The 21,011-nt window shown below is 39.9% G+C and overlaps 2 protein-coding genes across 2 annotated transcripts; one reads left to right on the forward strand and one right to left on the reverse strand.

Moving 5' to 3' along the window:
* Nucleotides 1-3,190: 3,190 nt before the first annotated feature.
* On the reverse strand, nt 3,191-6,713 carry LOC137904827 (retinal homeobox protein Rx2-like). Its single transcript, XM_068749032.1, has 3 exons — nt 6,434-6,713; nt 3,796-4,052; nt 3,191-3,628 (listed from the first exon to the last, which is right to left on the reverse strand). The coding sequence occupies exons 1-3, from the start codon at nt 6,711-6,713 to the stop codon at nt 3,191-3,193; spliced, it is 975 nt and encodes a 324-aa protein (XP_068605133.1).
* An 8,546-nt stretch (nt 6,714-15,259) lies between these two features.
* LOC137904320 (caytaxin-like) lies at nt 15,260-19,819 on the forward strand. Its single transcript, XM_068748484.1, has 9 exons — nt 15,260-15,336; nt 16,691-16,749; nt 16,812-17,039; nt 17,630-17,788; nt 18,924-19,026; nt 19,122-19,253; nt 19,354-19,440; nt 19,549-19,647; nt 19,780-19,819. Exons 1-9 carry the CDS (start codon nt 15,260-15,262, stop codon nt 19,817-19,819), a joined length of 984 nt encoding a protein of 327 aa, XP_068604585.1.
* Nucleotides 19,820-21,011: the final 1,192 nt, after the last annotated feature.

Raw genomic sequence — 21,011 nt, forward strand, 5'->3', positions numbered from 1 at the left:
CTCTAGACGAGGCAGAAACTAAACAAACTTACAAGAAACATTCATTTATTTATTCATCTTCCGAAACGCTTTGTCCGTTAACCGTGTCGCGGGTGGTGCTGGAGCCTATCCCAGCAGTCAACGGGAGAGAGGCGGGGTACACCCTGGACAAGTCGCCAGTTCATCGCAGGGCCACACACAGACAGGCAATCATTCACACACACACACAAACGATCAGAGTAAAAAAATATTTAGGAAAGAAAAAATATATTTCCAAGTTTACATTATTTTGAAAAACAAGAGTTATGTTTGCCTGAAACTAACCCAGTTAAATCATAATGCCAATACTACTGTACTGAAGTAGTAGTACAGTATTGCGCTTCATGATTTACCATGACCTGGATGACTGAGAACCTACACAGACATACTGCTGTACTGGTTTTGCAACCAACAGTAGTGTGACAATGCCTGTCATTGTAATGCAATGACAGTTTAAAACAGCCACCCATGTAAAGCAAGATTGCCATCTACTGGGTGAAGAGTTTTAGAGGTAGAATTTAAAACTTTAATTTTAGCCAAATGGTATCAAGTGAATAGGTGTTAGGGCAATTAAATTTCACCCAGACAGCATGAATTGCAATTTTGTAGGCATCAGCATCTCATGTTGTTTTTTGTTTAAAAAAAAATAATGATTAATTATTATTAAAATACAGTACCAGTAATTAAAATGTATCGCTGCAGTCACCTCTGTGCTATTGTGGGGGTCGATAACAGCTTTTAAATAACTCAAATTCATTTAACTCAAAGTTAACTTGGAGTTGGTATAGCATATAGCATAAGCTAATTTATTTACATAAAATGATCACTAGTTGAAGGATAGCCAGCCTATACATTTATCATTTATTATTGATTGATTGTTCCGTATTTTTTATATACGGAAAAATTAATCAAAATAAAAAAATTATGTGAACTGTTTTTGGTCGAGTTTCATTATGTTTAAAATATACAGCAATGGGTTTATTCTGAAGCCTAAAGCCCTAAGTAAGCCATTTTTAAAATCTGAAAATGTTCTAATCAATTTCACAATGGGTGTGTGTGTGTGGGGGGGGGGGGGGGGGGCATGAAACACTAAGTGTCTGATTAACATATCAAAATGAAGTTGACAGTGTGACAGAAGATGTTTAAAAACTTGATTTCAGGTTATTGCAAAACACGCATGCAAAATAGACCTACATGTATATGCAAACCTGCATACAAAAATAAGATGGAGCAGCATAGCCACATGGACTACTGGAGGGCAATTAGAGCTAGAACCCTTCCACCCTAACAGACGGGGCCTCCTGACACCCCTCGTTGGGCCTGATGGAGTGGAGCTTCATCTGTTTAACGGCCTGGCAAAGGTCCACAGGCCGGGACAAACACAACAGGTTTCCAGGCCGGCTCATCGGTCACATTTTACATGGTCTATTGTAAACCGGCGCTCATTAACAGCACAAAGTCATGTCAGGGGTTCACTAATTCATGAACAGAAAGAACAACAAGTTTCACAATCACAGTAGTACTAGTATAACTTTACTCTGGGGTTTGCCCCACGGAAAATAAAAGTCACATTCTTAAATCACGAAAGGACAAGACATTTTTTAATATTGACAAGGATGGGGGGGGGGGGGCAATTAAACAAACATTTTCAGATATTTGTGTGTCTTACAGAAATATGTTTTTATTTATTTGGCTTTTCAAACCACTGCTTTCAACAGGGATCATACTGAAATAAAACGTAAAACAAACTGTCAGTTTGGATTCTGCCATTTCTAAAGACCGCAATTTTTCAAAAGATGCTTCATTATCCACAGGGGTTTCTCCTGGAAATATAATTGCCCCATCACTCTTTTCCCACACATTTAGAAAGGTATTGATAAAACTGAAATATATATATATATTTTTAAATCTGCCTGGATTCCAGAATTTTTAATTTGGAAACCTGTAACACACAATATTGGCAGCATGCCGTTATCTCTCTGATCAATGTCATTTCCTTCTAGTTCTCCTCAAACACATACATCAGACTGTGATATATCCAAGTGGTGAGCGCGGCTGACAACACCCATTAACGCTCCCACTTTAACATAATACTGTTAACACCACAATGAGGCACAGCCTTTCACCAGTGGATTAGGATATTGCATAAAGAAAAACAGAATTTATTGTTGTGACATGTTTGAAATTAGGAAATAATTTCATTGTGTATGATTTAGGGGTGGAGTATTCCTTAATTAATTTTTGAAAATGGTTTTTCAGGGGCACCTTAGAGCATTCTGTCCATGGCTGAAAAGCCGGGGTTAATCGCTTTTAAAGAAGTAATTAGGTGTCAAGAGGTATGCATGTCTGTTTAAATTAGAGTCTGAGCCAGATTATGTTCTGTGACTTCCGCTAACCACCCCCATCAAGACTCAATGCTCTCTAAAAGTCCAGTTTAATTATTTGGATAAAGGATAATAAAGGCATTTACTATTTACAAACCCAATTTAAGTTGCCAAAAAAGTTGTTAAAAAATACGCATCTATTACTAAAGCAACAAATAGAATGAAAGAAAAATGTTGGGAAATATTTAATTGTCAAGAAAAAAATAATTGAAGATCGAAAATAGGAGCTAAACAGCAAATTTATAATAAAATTGGCTAGTTCTGAGGAACTACATACCAGCACCATTCTCAAAACACATCACAGGGTTCATTAATACTCATGAAGATATTTTCACTGCAATAAAGTCCACAAAGATATGACCAGTATCTTTCATAAAAATATTTCTACAAAAAGGACAATTTCCCATTAATACAGAAAACCTATGAATTTACTGAAATTCCAAATGAAAGAAAAAAGCTTTTCAAATGAATGCATTGCTCTGGTTTGCCTCACACGAGCCGACACGGGTTTGTATACTGAAGATTTTCTTTTATTCATTAAATCAATGATCACATTTTTTGGTCTAAATCTAGATAAGTGACCTCCAATGATTAGAGGCTAAAAATATAATTCAACCATAATGAATTATATAAGAAAGTGAATTTTACTCATTCATTTTCAGAGGTGCATATAAGCCCTTTGGTATCATGTAGCCTTTTTCCTGGTACTTGAAACAAACAGCAGAAAAAAGGTTGTAAACATTTACATGAGCAGCTCAAAAACAATCTGTCCACAGTACTTTCACGGGTCATATGTGCTGCCAGGTTTTATCCATTGACTGAATGTGCTCTTTGGCCTTCATCCTGAGTGCTGCGATGCTGGAACTCCTGTCATCCTCCATGGGGTATTTATCATTAAAGCCGCCGGGGCATTGGTAGGGAGGGGGCCCCATGGACTGCATACCTTGGACCATGCCAGGTGGGGTGCCGAGGAAGCTGTGGCTTTGATAGGTTGGTTGCAGTCCCTGAGGTGATCCCATGAACCCCGGGATGGTCTGCAGGGGCGTGGCACTGGATATGGGTGAGGTAAGCCAGGGATCGAGGGGCATTGGGTTAGCCATTGGCCCAACACTCGGAGGCATTGGGGGGCGATTGAAGGATAACATGGAAGAATCATGGAGCTTCATGGTACTAGTGTCCATTTTTTCTTGACGTCTCCACTTGGCTCTCCGGTTTTGAAACCAAACCTGGAGATGAAAAGAGAATGTGGTACGAGCTGTTCACCGCTTCAGGCCTAATGAGGCTTAAGCCAATTCTTTATCATGATTAGCCATAAATTGATGGTGTATTTATCTGTTCAGACAGCACAGCGGAGTGTAACCAATAGTACACCGCCACATGTCACAGTTCTTACCTGAACACGAACCTCAGGCAAGTTGACCTTCATCGCCAGCTCCTCCCGGCTGTAGACGTCCGGGTAGTGAGACTTCTCGAAGGCGCGCTCGAGCTCATGAAGCTGATAGGTGGTGAAAGTCGTTCGGTTTCTTCTGTGTTTCTTTTTAGCATGCTCTTCCTCTTTCATGGTTTCCGGAGACCCCTCTGCAACAGCCAGGTCTCGCGGTAGAAGGCTTATTTCTGCCTCGCACTTGTCATTAGAAAAAAGGTCAGCTTCTGAAATGAAGGGGGGCACAAGAAAAATGCATCTGAAACATAAATCCATCAGCACCAATCAGAATTTGTGCTACACTGAAAAGTGTTCAAATTGCATCGAGCCAAGAAATAATTTAATATTTAGTATTGTCAAAGCTACTATTCTGACAGATATTATTTTGTAAGAGATTGGATTACTGCACATTTAAAATTCAAAAGCAAACTTCTCACTCAAAAGAATAACTCGTCAACTGAATACATTTTTTTGGAGTTAACATTTTTAAAGTTTTCCAAAGATGGCTTGGCCAGCAGATATTTGCACAAAATAATTTTCCATTTTAATACAGAAAATGCTATGTCACAGTGAGGCTTTAGCATCCACGTCATTTTTTATAAATTGACATTCCATCAAGAATTTTGTTGTTCTAATGATTTGAGATGCATTAACATGGTTCCGCTCCATTTTACTTCTAAAAAAGTAATATGTATTATGCTAAATGTATTATACTCATTGCCTTTTTTTTTCCTTTTTGGAAAGTACAGCCAAAGAAAGTGATATCTCAAATTTTCTCCTGATTATAGATAATCTTAATGAATGATTTCCTTTTTAAAGTTGAAGGCTTATAAACACCAGGGGTTTGTCAAATTTAAATGACATTCACATTTAACAGAAGTCTTTCCTTGCTGTAATCCCACAGTAAAAGAAGCTCCCACTTAAAGCTGCGAGTCCCCTCCTGCTCAAAAACAAAAGGCTCTAATGTACTTTTACTTGGGTTCTGCACAAGCCAAGTAAACAGTAACTTCCAGATTAAATGATTCTGATGAGACAAATTAATTAGTTAATCATGCCAAATTGTAAAAAATCGTTACCTCCAACAGATCATTTAATTGAGATTATAATCTCAAGGAGCAAAATCCTTGGGTTAAATGTAGTTTTTGATTATTTAAAATTAAGGAGAAAAATAACTTTTTACACCAACTATATTATGATGTCATTCTGTGTTATTTAATGAATGCTTTAAAAAAAAAAAAGCTATTCCACATCTGCACCATCTCATCAAAAGTGTGGCCATTTTTTGTCAACAAAGAAAGTTTCATTGTTTTGCAGAAACAACAGTTTTTGTTTGTCAAACTGTGACTTTCACATATTACATGTGTATTACATGTGCATAAACTATAGGCAACTTTAAACAGAGTAGTGTGCAAGTGTGTTGATGTAAAAACAATAACAACAACAACTTGCTCTACTGGAAGGGTAGCGCTAGAAGATTAGTAAAATCGAATGCTTAGTATTTTACTTAATTAGAGTGTCCCTCCACCGATACTGAAAACCTTTCAAAGCATCAAAACATTAGAATTATAATCATAATGATTATTGTTGTCTTTCTATGAGGGCATACGAGCGCCCTCGTGATGATTAGTAGATTGCAAACCTCGTTCAGGCACAGCCACTGTTTACGGATATGTAGTTAGATATCTTAAATATGCAGTATTTGAGGTTGGGTGAGGAGGCGTCTAACACATGATACCTATTGGATTTAAAATTCTAATATATAGAATGTTTATGGTGTCAGAAAAAATGGAGATGTGGAGTATCAAAAAATTAATACCCTCATTAACCTCGTCTGATTTGCAGTTGGCTGCAATAGCTAGCAACATGCTAATCTAATCTCTTATCTCAAACCCAGACCCACTAATGGTCACTATTATGTATTCAGGTTTTTATAAGTACCGGTAATGTACAATAAATTAAATATATTTAGATATTAGATATTTTATTTATTTATTTAGATTTGATGTACACTAAAGATTCAATGAGTATAATATATCACTCAGTTTAAAATGGTAAAGCCTCACATTCACACTCCAGTGGGCGAGTGCTGCAATGGAAGGTGCTACCAGCAAGACACTGAGCAAGGGGTTCAGTTTCTTGCCCAAGGACACAACGACACGTGGACAGTCAGAGGTGGGATTCAAACCACCGACCTACTAATCACTGGACGACGCGCTCTACCAACTGAGCTACAGCCGCACATGCATCGTGCAGATTTAATACAATTTAGAACATGCAGACAAGCAAAAAAATGTCAATATCCACACACTGCAAAGAGTCAGTAATACATCTGTCTTTAAGCAGATGCACTTAGTAAAATAACATTTCTGATACATTTCTAACACGTGTTTCGCCTTTCAAAGGCAAAGTAATGCTGTAAATATTCCTTTTCGTGAATTAGCAATAATAAATGTAGTACTATGCTTGTAATGCCCACAATGAACTTCATAATGGAAGGGCTTTAAACCAACAACAACAACAACATGTAAAAAAAAGTCCAACTCTAATACCTGCCTGTTGAACAGTGAAAGGAAAAAGAGGGCTTCTGAATTTCTTTTTAAAGACTCACCATGGTAGGAAGATTTTTGGGAGCTGTCCCCAAGTTCTGCAAGGTGGCTATAGGGGTCTCCCTGAGCTTGTTTGTCGGGGTGCTGTGGTGTGTCTGTGTTTTGTGCTTTTTCATCATCTCCTACAGAATGGAGTAATGGATCTTGATCCTTAGTAAATCCAAGAATGACGTCGATACTGTGGACCCTGCCTCCGCCACTTGACCCCGCTCCTTTTGCCATATCGTAGTTGTCCAGGCAACGATCATCCATTATACCGATATTATCCATTGACAAATGCATCCGAGCTTTTGGAGACAACTTATCACTTCTTTGCAAAATGAAGGGGGAAAAAAAAATACTGGAAAGTCAGGCTGAGCTGCTGTACAAAGTAGTTGTTGTACTTCAAGTAGAATGGACCAGATTTAATATCTGTGACGCAGAAAGGCAGAATCCTTCAAGGATTACTTCTGTGAGGCTGCCTCTATTGTCGACGCAAAAGCAGAGCAATCTCACATCTTTGGAGAAAAAGAGAAAAGAAAAGTAAGACTTAAGAAATACAGCATATAAGTGTTGTCACATTTAATCTACATGATCAATGTAATGACCTACTAATGTTCCTTTTTTTGTTGCTATTGTTCTATGAAAGAATTCAAGCAGAAAATTCATTCGTTCATCTTTTTGATGAAGATCTTCTCGTCTTCAGCCGCTTACCCGCTTACCCCTATCCCAGCTGGCTACGGGCAAGAGGCGGGATACACTCTGGATGAGACGCCAGTTCATCGCAGGGCTAATGTGAGACATGTATTATGAAGAGGACTCCATTGTTTCAGATATTAAATAAATTATTCAAAATAGAGAGTGTGGACTTCCAAGTGGAAAGTGGAACTTATTATTATGTTAGTAATATATGATGAATTTTCCTGATTACAAACAGTCTCAGGTTGCTGGATAAAGACCGAAAAAAGTCCATCACTTAATTAGCTTAGCTATTTGTTTTTATCAGCAAATGTTTAGTTTATAATTTCTAGAAAAAGTGAAGTAAGTCAAATTCTTTATGCAAAGTATGAATTTGATTCATTTTAAAATATACCCGTAGATATTTGCGACACTATAAAGTCATCTGCACATAGACAATATTTCCAATTCTTACCTGAATAAAAATGAGTATTACAGAAAACCACTAAGTCAGTAGCTATAATTTACTATAGAACATAAAGTTATCTTACCATATTTCAGGCCTGCGCCACATGTTACGCTTCGCACGTGGTGGCTCTGTAGTCCATAAGTAGACAAATGACACTAACATTAGCTTCTGTAGGTACTTGTTACTCCCAGTTAAGTCCTTGAAATCCCTTGCATACAAGTGAGCAAGGGAGCCGTTGGAGTCCTGTGTAATGTCTTTCCCTCCTGGCAAAACTCTCCTTAACCACACAAGACACTAAAGCTTGCAGGGGACTGGTAGTAAAAGCAAGGATTTAAGAGGTTTATTAATTGGAATACTTCCCCTTTAAGAATGACTGACAGTTGTTTTCTGGTCAAGTAATTGCACCAAATGTGCCCTGCATTCAGACCACAGAGGGAGGCCATTACTAATGAAGCCTCGACAAAACTTTCTTTCAAAAAAGCTATTGTCTGACAGATAATGGCTCGTACTGAGAGTTTTAGCTAATCCCTTCATTACAGACAATGTAAGGCAGAAAAGACAGAGATGCACTTTTAACTTGAATGGTTGCACACGGCAGACTACTAGAAAAACAGTTTCATTATGTAGGCGGTAAATTCTTTATCCAAAGTATTTTTTTAAAGACAAGTTGGTCTTCTAATAAAACAAGTAATTCAGTAGCTAAAAAAATAATAATCATTATATATATATATTATTTTTATTTAGTAAAAGTTTGTTTGGCAGATAAGAAAAGTCTGTTTGTTGTACAGCCTCGGTAGAATTTAGTTAGGGACAACAAGAGCGTTTTATCCTGCATCCTGTGAGATTCCCCTTTGCCAGCTGGCACAACTAAAGCTGTGGCGGCTCCAGTAGGTGTTGCAGAGATCAATCCTGTCCTTAATGAGCCTAAAGACTTCACCAGAGATTTCCTCTGCCCTCACTCCTCTCTTTTAGTTTGCACGCAAAACCTGTTGACAGCATTTGGGTTTTTTCCTTCCCATAGTATGCATTTGAGAATGATGAGCATCGTTAGAAGCGTATACTTAGTAGAAGGTGATATGACAGTGATTTTGAAATACCTTTGGATGTGCATTAAAGTGTAACATGGGGTTTGCGTCCACTGAAACATCAACTCCTGGGTGTCCGGCAGATGGAAACCTATTTGTCTTCACTATTGATTTGTGCCCAAGAAACTGAAGCATTTAAAGCAGTTTAAAACCATCTGGTAAGACTGGGCTGCCTTGTCAATACTGTCTATGAGTACAAGGCTGAATACTTTTACCTTGATGTCATATTGTTTTCCAAGTAACAGAGAGAACATTACCCAACATTACCCAACCCATTACTCTTGCCTGGGACCGACAACGTTTACTTCTGTTAAAGTGTAAACCTTAAAGGTGGCTTGAGGTACCGTAAGTTGTTCACCATATGGTGACAACAGAACATTAAATTGAAAACAATGTCATTTTTTCCCTTGTTTTGCTGTGCATCATGTGCATTTAATAGTACTATATAATATTATAAGTAGAGTACACATATTCTTAATGAATTATTTTCTGGACAAATATACTATATTGAATCAGGATTTCAAGACATCCCTATACACAGTATATATGCATACGTATATACAGTACTGTATATATGCATATATACATATATACACATATAACACACATATAAACATTTATACACACACACAGGCTCAATGCATTGTTAGATCTAATTTGAATAGTTCTCATGGCCTTTGTTGTTTGTCTGTCTTCATTAATACCTAATATTTCTATGAGACTTCCAAGGAGTTCTAATACAATCCCAGACAAGGGAAATTGATAATCATTTTATCACATCAATATATTAAAGCTGTCCCTCTTTGCTTGTTTCCCCATTATCCTAATTGAGTGCAAATTGGTTAAGAGGGTGCAGCATAGCTTTCAAGCGCCTTAGTTTTATCAGATGACAATATAAGCCTCTGATATCCTATTAGTAATAAAGCAGCTAATGCTCAAATGAGCTGTGTCAGCTTACTGGGGGAAAGGGGGATGGTTAGCAGCAGGGGTTGACAGGTAGACGGTGGAAAGGGAGGGTAAAAAGCTGATGGACAGGTCATGTGATCAGCTTAACCTGAAATGTGAAGGAAAACGCTCACATCGAGTCCAGCCACAAATGTTCTGCATCGCGATATGATATTGTTGTGCATTCGTCATTTTTACATTTAAAAAGTCATGATTATCATTTATCATTTCAATAATTTAAACACATCTCACATGTCTATTTAAGTAAAAGGAATACGTTTGACCATAAATCAATGGAGGGCGACATGGTGGCGCAGTGGTAGGCGCTGTTACCTCACAGCAAGGAGGTCACGGGTTCGAAGCCGAAATTCTGCGAGGAGTTTGAATGTTCTCCCTGTGAATGGATGATTGTTAATGATTGGAGCAGAACAGCAGGCATCAGGGTAAACGCTTACCCCTATTCTGTCTATAAATGTGCCCCATAAATTCATGCATCTCTAAATCTCTGTCAAATAATGTCACATAAACCACATCCAGCAACAAGAAGCTTTACTGTAACTGAAGGGCATCATTGATGGATACACGGATGCTACTCAATTTGCTTATAACTTACAAACATACTTTCATCATAGTACTATACTGCTTTAAGTCTGGTTCAGTTCATGGAAAAAATGAATATTTTGAGTATTCAGGTGCTTCACCTTTTAATCTTTTGTTCTGGCATAATGGTTAGGAGCTGGCGTTACCTCCACTCATCCAGATTAGGACCTTATTTTAACTGTGGTCAACATTTACTTAGAATGCAGTTTTTACAGTATACTGGTATTCTAAAGGGCAATTGCTTGTTCTGCTTTGTGCCCAGTCTCCCAGTTCTCTCCGCTGGAACTGTCCTAGCATCACCATATGGAGGTCGTACAGCATTACAACTGATCCGGAGCAAAGGGCAGCTGAGGTCTTCACTAATCCTAAACCAGTAGCACTGGTGCCTCACAATTTCCAGGATGTTTAATGTGATACATGTCTGCTACTTTTGTGGAGTCTTAATTTCATGTATGCTCACTACACATGTATCACACTCCACAGTCTACAATTAAGCAGGTTTTGAAATCTAGGGATGGTTTCTCCAGTTTGACAAACCACCTGTCTTCCCTGGCTAAAACCTGGACATTACTGTCCTCAAAGGAGTGCCCTGTGTCTTTCAGGTGCAGGTGGACTGCTGAGTCTTGTCCTGAGGAGGCTTCTCTCCTGTGTTGAGCCATATGCTTGTGGAGCAGTTGTTTGGTCTCCCCCAAAGTACCGGCCGCTTCACCGCACTGGACAGCAGACACTACGTTGCTCTGTTTGTGTCTCGGTGTTTTGTCTTTCGGGTGGAAGGCGAAAATTCTGACTTGTGTTTTGGGAGTGAAGGGCAGGGAGGCTAAAGAATCTAAAACCACCTATATGTTTTTTCAATTGTTTTGTATTGTGAGATTAAAATATGTTGTTCTTCTTCTCAGGCATGTATCAAAGTCTTCCCAGGATGATGAGGTAGCATGTGCTGATAAAGGTGAAATTACAGCACTTAATAAAATGTGTTTTTGATTCATAGAAACCTGATGACCCCAATCTGGTGTAAACATCTTACAGACAAGTAAGACGTGTAAAGAAGATGATTTGTTTTCATATATAGACTAGTAGATAAAGGGCATCAGCATTTGTTCATTCTTTTTTATTAAGCATAAAACAGTTCACTGTTTTAGTCTCATCAATAACACCAGTGACACAAGTGAGATTCTTTTTCTTTCTATTGTTGTGATTAGATAGTGATAGTTGATCTTTATTATTGTTTGCTACAACTTCAGGCAACATTTCTGTGACCCATGTAGTTGACAGTGTACCAGTGGAATTTAAATTAAAGTTAATGTTATACTTTTATACGGAGCCCCTTACGGAACATGAGGATGAAAAAAAAATTAGAGGAGGGGGAAAAAAAACAAATCCCAGAAACTAAATTGCAATGCTGTGAAAGTTTCTCAGGATTTAATTTAATTATTTCTCCTCTTCATTTTTTTTTAATAACTCTCTGTTCTCTAAGAGGCTCCGTACTTTTAAGACTGAGGTGTAGTACTCTGGTGCATACAGCTCAGTGTGACGGGCGCCCTCTGCAGCACACTGAGACGCACTAAACACATACTGACGACTACAGCATGGACAGGATGGCGTAATGGCGCACATATAGCGCCCTCTTCTGACAACACTAAGAGTAGCAGGAGAAAAATCACCCATTCAAGACACCCATTCTGAAAGACTTTGTGGGACACTGACTGTACGTGAGTGGCAATGCAGTTTTTGATACTTTTGAGATATTCAGTAGTCCTGAAATTAATAACGCTGACTGATATTTATTTGTCTTTGTTGACGTTTGTTGACTCGGTACCACCATCACTGTCCTGGGTGAATATATCGGTGTGGGTGTCGTGCAGCATCTGTCCAGGAAACAGCTGCATCACCTCCCATTAAGAGCATCACGAGATTTGACAACATTGATTCCAAATTATATGTTTCATATGATGCGTTATTCCAGAATGACAATTCCCATTACTGTATACCAATGTATGTCTATAAGAAGTATTCCTTTACTCATTTAGTTTATACAATGGAATGTCGCTCTGTAGCCACAAAACATATTTTCAACCTTCAGGAATGATTTTATAGACGTAATCATCGGTACTTGATGAATTTGACAAGAATAATCAAATAAAAATAATAATAAACTTTCCATTCATGCACCTTAAATGTGACGAGTTGTACGGTACACTCTCCCTCATCATTGCAGAAATCTCAACCACTATCCAGTGACAGCGATGTCAAACTGCAAGAAAAACAATATCGTTGCCATGGACAATGTAAATGCATTCATACAGTGTTATTTACAGTGTAATACGACAAATTCAAGTCCAACAAACAGCAGGAAAAGAATGGAAAGATGTGGCTGCTCCTTGTGGGTGACGATTGCAAAGTGGAAGCGATGCCACTGACGCCACCCAGAGCTCAGTGCAGCTGTAAGCACAGCTGAAAGGAAGTTAGGTCAACTATGGCCGCCAAAATAAGAAGGGGAATTCTTGTGGAGGAGGGGTTTTAGGAAAAATGAGAGACCTTAAAAGATTTGATGAAAAATTACAAGAGAGAGAGAGAGAGAAGCAGACTGTGTATGTAAGGCAGGAAGATGCTGTTGCCAGGGAACAGCCACGAAGGCAAGTCATCCACCAGGATACAGAACGATAACACGTCAAATCATGGATACACAATGGGCTCATTGTGATGAGAGGAAAAACAACTGACCCTGAAAATCAAATAGAAGGTAAGTAGATGCTATTACATAACTGCAGCTCCCATATGGGTGACATCATCACAGCGGGATTACAGCCCGGGGTGGGAACACTGGCGTTGGTTGAGGGAGGAGGAGGGATTCAGCAGAGACGAGAAAGAAAGGGAGACAAATTGCCACAAACGAAAAGCACATGAAAATGGATTATTCTGTGTCAAATAGCAGAGGAGACTGAAGGGATGGGCGCGGGATTGCGTTTGCTTTGTGATGATCCTGACACGATTCTTGGCTCGACAGCAGAACACAGTTTCACTTCCAGCCTCCATTCACAGCTCATCCACTCACATACAGAGTCCAAAACACACGGCCGTACCAGCTGGAGATGTAAGCAGTGATGAACCTCGCTCTTCTCAGCCAGGTTTAAGGTGAAGGAGGAAGACGATAAAGACGAGGCAAACACTAAGGAACGTTCAAATCGACAACAAAGAAGTCTTCCTAATTACAACATGTGAGTACCCTGCATTTACATTACAATCTCATTTTCTTCCCGAAACCACTCAGAGAACCTTCTAACCACGCCATTGTCTGTAAATAACTAACATATCTGAAAATAGCCTCCCAGCTGTATCAGCAACAACATACATTTAAAATGCAGGCTACATTACTACTACGACTGTACATTCGGCTTGTCCCATGAGGGGTCGCCACAGCAAATCAACGTTCTCCACTTCACCCTGTCCTTTGCATCGTCCTCCCCAACAGCAGCCACTCTCATGTCCTCCCTCACTCCGTCCATGTATCTTCTCCTGGGTCGACCTCTAGCCCTGTTCCCTGGTAGTTCCATCCTCAGCATCCTTCTACCGATAGAGTCCCTGTCTCTCCTCTGGACATGTCCAAACCATCAAAGTCTGTCCTCTCTGACCTTGTCTCCAAAACGTCTAACCTTCACTGTCCCTCTTACTGTCTCATTTCATGAGATGAGAAAGTGACTCAAATTGGGATTTAGTCAGAACCGTCTTTAATAAAAGTGACATCATGGGTTACCGCAGGAAGTATTTCTTGGGATAACATAGTATGAATGTATTCTCATCCAGCATAGTTCAGTCACACACACAGGACATGCAGCATAAAGGCCTTTGCCTTTTAGCCTACATTTGTTTGTTTTTCTAGCACGTGTCGAGATAGCGCATCAGTTCCATGCCAGTGGACAAATGGACTGGAATAACATTAAAAAAAACTGGCTTGAACAGTGATGCACGGAGGACACACCTCCCCCCCACATTTCTGACATGAGACTGGCACATGACGTCACAAAAACAGGAGACACATGAGTCTCTATTTCCACACGCTGAGATATGCAGCGTGTTTCCTGTTTTATTTTGGTCATTTAGTTTGGTTGTTTCAGAGGTGTTTAGGTTTTGTAGGGTTTTAGTTTGCTGCATTCTTCTTTACACCCACACTATTTGTTGTGCCCTCCACACAATGACAGATGAACTACAACAATGTCTATTTTTGCACTATTTTTACAAAAAATATAATGTGGATTAGTAGTAGTAGTGGAGATGTTGATATTTTCTTTTTCTAATTTCTAGTCAATCAGCTTTATTTAAAGTAAAGAAAATCACCATGCATCATGGCCAGAATACACTTTACAGTAGAAACAAAACATTGAACAGAATAAAGCATGCAACAATTAAACACTGAAACTATAAACTAAAACCAAAGAAAAACAAGGAAATTAAAAAAGCATTGTTAAATTAATGGTATAAAAAGTAATATACTAAGATTGGCCATCGTGTGGGAATTAGAAGTGATTTACAAGTTTGAACCTTTTTGAGTTATCTTGCTAACGGACGGAGTCGGACAGATAGCTGAACGCATATTAAGTATTGTTAGAGAGGCACTGAAAAACATATCAGAAACCGGTACCTCTAAAATGTATGAAACATGAACATCCAATCTCATAGTAAAGATTAGGTCTAATGTGTTTCCATATTTTTAAGTACAATTGTTCACAAATCGGGCAAAATCCAGGATCGTAACAAAGTCCTAAGATTCTGCTACTTTAGAACAGTGAAAAAAAATCACTATCAAATGAAGCCCCCCAAAATTGATAATTAGTGCAAGTTTCAACATCACTGACTCATAATGTATCTGAACACCGTCTTTCATTGTGCCCTCCCTGCCTACCGTCGTAGCCACCAATGACATTCAAACGCCACACCTTGAGATCATAACTGTCATAGGTTTGAAGTGGGTGGAATACTCGTCCTCAGGAAACGGCTGCAGTGTCCTTGCAAGGTTGTCACGCATGCTTTCATACCGAATGACTTGTTTTTCATGTGTTTGTCCTCCCTGACAGAGGATGGGTACAGCCGATGCTGGTTTGTGCATGGACAGCATGGAGGTGAAGGATGAATGGCAGGACGAGGACTTCCCCAGGTAATGAATCATGCGTGTGTGTGTGTGTGTGTGTGTGCGTGTGTGTGTGTAATGTCTTCTCTTTTTATATTCATAATGTAAAATGTACAGCCAGTCATTCCACAGATAAATATTCAAGAACACATTTACACTGTAAAACACTTTTTCTTCTCCACCCCCGGATTTAATTTGCTGCTGAATATCTGTTCGGGTTCTCTTGAACACACCTTGACAAAACAGCTGACAACAGAATAACAATTATTTACACAACTTGTGTTTATCTTAGGGTGTGTTGGTCCAGGCATGCATGTATGTTTGTCTCTTGTCTGAGCACAATCTGCTGCAATACCACTTTGCTTTCCCCTGATGCAGCATGGAGGGTTGAGGTATTTTAATGTCAGAGGGAGTTTGGTAATTACTGGCGCTGCTCGCTCAAACAACACATATTGTTGCCAACAATGCGTTGTTAATGCTCAAGGAGAGTCTGCAAATACCTCACCTATTATAATGATTCATTTTAAATTCATCCTTCATTTTCTTTGGCTGATCTGTGTCAGTATCCTGATGGCTTATATGTCCATCTCCTCCAGAGGAGTCGGATTAGATTAGATTTACAGTTCCTGTAGGAAGTTCTGGATGTACCCATGGAATGTTATTTAGTTGGTTCTGCCCAGACTATACTAGATACCATTTTGCTTTCCCTCCAAATATCCAATCTCTGAGGCTGAATCATGTCGGCCATTTGTATCAGCAATATCGTTCTCTCAGCTCGTACACAAAGCTTGGTTTAAATGTCAGTACCTCCAACTAGAAGGCGACACGGTGGCACAGTGGATGCCGCTGTTGCCTCACAGCAAGAAGGTACCAGGTTCAATTCCTTTCTGCGTGGCGTTTGTGTGTTCTCCCCGTGTCTGCGTGGGTTCTCTCCGGGTTCTCCGGCTTCCTTCCACTAATGAAAAAAATGCAACTTGGGTGAATCGTTTACACTAAATTGTCTGCAAGTGTAAATTTGTGCAAATGATCATTTGTCTCTGTGTAGCCCTGCGATGAACTGGCGGCTCGTCCAAGATGCACCAGTAAAACCTGCGACCCAAAATTTTGGATGAGCAGTTAAAAAGATGAATGAATGGTTCCAACTAGCATCAATAAAAATAACTAAATCTTTATTTGGCAGGACGAAAAAACAAAAGGCCATCTAGAAATTCCAATTACTTTGCATCATATATTTACATTTGCAGTTGTGCCTCATTCCGATCAGTCCGCCCTCCCGCGGCTGTACAAAATAAGCAAACATTGTAAGCCTCACAATATCTCTTTGTTTTTACTTGGATTGTTGTGTAATCAGTGTTCTGTATGTTTGCATCTATTTCTGCAGACCGCTACCAGAGGATGGAGATGCTGATTCCCCACGTGGCCTCGCTGACAGCAGTAACAGTAAGTGTGTGTGTGTGTAGGTGTGTGCGTGTTAGAGTTAACCTTTTGACCTGTCCCACCAGGTCCTCCCACCACTCTGGATGTGGGAGAATCCGCGGCCCCGGGTAAGCGCCGCACTCTGGTCGCCCCAGTCCTGAATCTCTCCCTGGATCAGAGTGAGGGCTCCGTGCTCTCCGATGACTTCCTCGAAACGCCCAACGACCTGGACATCAACGTGGATGACATTGAGACTCCTGATGAGACAGACTCATTTGATTTCATCAACAGCGGCAACGATCTGGAATGGGAAGGTCTGTTAAAGGATGTAATTGATTTAAAAATCAAATCCTATTACCTGCAGTGTTGGCTGAGTCCTGTCACAGATGTCATGGGATTATCTGCGTTTGACTTTCCAGTTACAAATGTTGACCCTGTGAATAAAACAAAGCCATATATTCCTGTTATACTTATAGTCGGAATATGTTACAAAATGGCTCTAGAACAATTTTAGACCATGAAACAATTAATTTGTTGGTCAACTCAGGACGGTCGATTATCCAATCCAGGCAACATGTTGAGGAAGGTATGATGGCTGAATTTGGAGCACTGCTGCAGTAGATTTAACCGTGTAGGTTCTAAGTAATCCAGGTTGAGGTAAATCACGACGAGTAAAAGCAAAGAATCAACTGGAGTTTTGTGTTAGCTTTACGGTCCAGTCTTAGTTCAACTCGTGAAAAAAGGTTGCTTTAATACTTCCATTGATTATATTCCCTGCAAGTGCTTTTTTTATTTATTTAGCACAATTATAGGAAGTTCAAACATAAAATATAGTTTAAATATTCATTAACCTTTATATGAGTCACATTGACTGAATTTTACATTTATGTCACCTTTTATCAAGACGACACTCCTGTGGCCACAGCCAAACGTCTGCCTGGTGAAAGTGAAGAGGAGAGAGACTCGTGTGGACGTCTGTGGCGAACAGTGATCATCGGGGACCAGGAGCAGCGGATCGACATGCAGGTCATCAGACCGTACATGAGGGTGGTCACACATGGAGGTGTGTTAGTGTCTAGTTTATAAAACATCTGTATTGACAGTTGTTGGGATTATTGTTGAACATGATGACCATTGTTACGGTCGGATGGATCCAGGACTGCATTGATATAATCCTGCATTGCTCTTAGTTAGGTGCACCTTATAAAACGGCTAGCTACCTTATACAACGGTGAACGTGGATGGATTTAATATTAGGGAACGATGATTTTTCCATCACGGAGCCAGTCGATTCTTCTTCTTACCAGTTGAGGATTGTCTTAAATGAAAGAGAATTCTAAAGCTCTGTGTTCCAGAAAGTCAACTGGACTTTAAAAAGCTTCGAGACGTTTCGCCTTGTACGTGAGGGATGACCTTTCAAGTTTGACCCTCCCTCAGATCTACGGTCTTCAGAGGCCAAGATGTGCACATTGTTATCTTTAAACAAATGGCCCTTGTTCTTCAGGTGCAGATGGACTGCTGAGTCCGGCTCTGAGGCCTTATCGACCAACCAACCAATCGACGAGCACCCCTTTCAACCAAGCGATGCTGCTCAGAAAGTTCGCTTCGCGTTAGAAACCGCAGTGTGAAAGCAGACCTTTCAACAAATTATACATGCAATAATGTTGGGACCTTCAGCTCCCCAATCGAACCGAGTCCTCTTGGACCAGTGTGAAATCGACCTTAGATCTCCTTTGTTCTGCTATCCACTTGATCAGTCCTCCTTCTCCTTTCCCTCTGTATTTGAGGGTATATTTTAGGCCGGATGGTGTTTTCTTCAACTCTAGATGTGTGGGTGGGTTTCCTGCACGCTTCTTCGCTGACGGTCCTCGTCCTGCCACTCTTCATTGCACAAGAACATCTTCAAGCTTCAAGTCCAGTTGACGTTCTTCGAAACAGAGATCTGCCATGATCTCGGCCCCTACGAATCTTCACAGACATCCTCAAGCTCTGTGGCAATCCCGTCTTGAAGAGGTCGTACACCTGAAACGTTGTAGTTTACCCGTGCCAAACATTATTGAAACCCAACATTTGAAAGAAAATATCCTTGGCTACTTTCAAGGTGATGAAGCATATGCAAGCTTGACTCGTCTTAACCCAGCTGTAACACATTTCCAGTGTCACAGCTCTGTCAATAGAGCGTCTCTATCCTCTTCCAGGATATTATGGTGAGGGTTTGAATGCCATCATCGTGTTTGCAGCCTGCTACCTGCCTGACAGCAGCTGCGAGGACTACACATACATCATGGAGAATCTCTTCCTGTACGACTCAGTCTGGCCTATTTAGGTAATTTCATGCCATTTGGTAGCCCAGCTTATAGTCTGAACTGAGGTTGTTGTTGTTGTTTTTCCTTCAGATATGTTGTGAGCAGCTTGGAGCTGCTCGTGGCAGAAGATTACATGATCGTGTACATGAACGGGGCTACTCCTCGCAGGAAGATGCCTGGCATCAGCTGGCTGAAGAGATGCTACCAAATGGTTGACAGGAAGTACGAACGCAAACCTGACGTTTCTGGTGTTAATGTTAGGAAATAAACAGATGACGCGTGTTGCACACAGAACAAATTCAAAATGCAATGTCCTCTACAGATTAAGAAAGAATCTGAAATGTCTCATCATCGCCCACCCAACATGGTACATTCGCACAGTACTGGCTGTCTCGAGACCTTTCATCAGGTATACACTTACATTCAAAGTTGTTTACAGTCCATTACTCCATTACATATGGATTTCAGACAAGTGTATTCCTGAAAATAATTTGCATGTTGTCAACATTTCCTGCAGCGTGAAGTTCATGGATAAGATCCGCTACGTTCATACCTTGGAAGACCTCAGTCAGATCATTCCCATGGAGCATGTGCAGATCCCAGAGTGTGTATTGCAGTAAGTACACTGAGCAACTAGGGGGCACTATTGCATACACACAGTCATAACACTATAAACAAATTCATGTTAACAGTACGGCGACTGAAGTAAACTTGACGCTGTTCTCATTTTTTTTAAACAATTTTTCAGGTATGATGATGAGAGGATAAGAACACAGAAAGAAAGGTGAGCAGTGGATCTGTATTTTATCTTCCCCTCCTTTTTGTTCTGCATCTAAGATTTAATAGTTTGTCATTTTATTTGCAGACTTGAGCAAGAGCAGAAGCCAAGTGAATTGACATTGCATGAAGAAAGGTGATCTCAATTTGCAGTACATAAAGTACCTTACAATATTTGAATAAGAACTCTTTTGTAAACACAGCAGTAAAGTTTAAGAATATGGAACATTTTGAAACATTATATTCTATTGGTTAAAAGGAAGTTTGCAACCATTTTCACTTTTAACTGTCACTATAGCTATTTAGTTAAGAATCTGGCACTGAATATTTAAGCTCTGCAGTTGCATGGACATAATAATAGTCGATTATGACTTAACTTTAATCTGTTATTTCCAGGCCGAGGTCGATGATAGCAGAGGTTGGCCGTGACACCTGACATTAAAGTAAGAATTCTTGGGGAGCATTTTCACATTTTTCTTTATAGCCTCCAAATATATGCCGCAGCTTAGACACATCAAAATAGAGAAAGAAGTGGGTAGATATAACTTATTTTTTTTATGCATAGCTATTTAGGTGTAATTTCTAAAAGCAGTTGCATTTGCAACTTCAATGGATCTTTCCATTGATTTCTACATTTAGGGTCTCAGTGAAAGTCTAAACATCTGGATTAGATAAAAAGACAGCAATTGTTAATGTCGGGAGTTGTTTTTTTTTTATGGCATATTGTGGTCATTTGTTTGTAGTATTTCCAGTCTTTCATTCCGTGTTTCTCTCTCTCAGCAGTGGGTGTGGCAGAGGACGGATCGGCAGAGCAGAGCAGACACACCTGCGATCCATCCTCCCATCAACCACCTGATGAAATCATTGCTCACCTGTGCCACTGGTCACCGGATTATCCCGGATTGTCTCCCGTGCCTGCATGTGCATCTGGCTCGTGTCCTGCTGCATGACACCATTCCGTTCTCTGGCAGTTTTTTCCCTCTTAGTGATTGTTCGCTTGCGTTTTTGGACTATTGTGTTTTTCCAGCCCGTTGTCTTTGAACTGTCTTCAGATGTGATTTTTGGTTTCTCCTTTGAACATTTCCAGCTGGCATGCTCGAGTTTTCTTTTGGCTGTGATTTTGTGTTGCCTGACTGGACGTTCCAGCCCGTCCCTCCTCGGTAACCTTTTAGTGTTTTTGGTTGAAACCTTTATTAAAGACAT

Source organism: Brachionichthys hirsutus, chromosome 15 (assembly GCF_040956055.1).
Source record: "Brachionichthys hirsutus isolate HB-005 chromosome 15, CSIRO-AGI_Bhir_v1, whole genome shotgun sequence".
Lineage (NCBI taxonomy): Eukaryota > Metazoa > Chordata > Actinopteri > Lophiiformes > Brachionichthyidae > Brachionichthys > Brachionichthys hirsutus.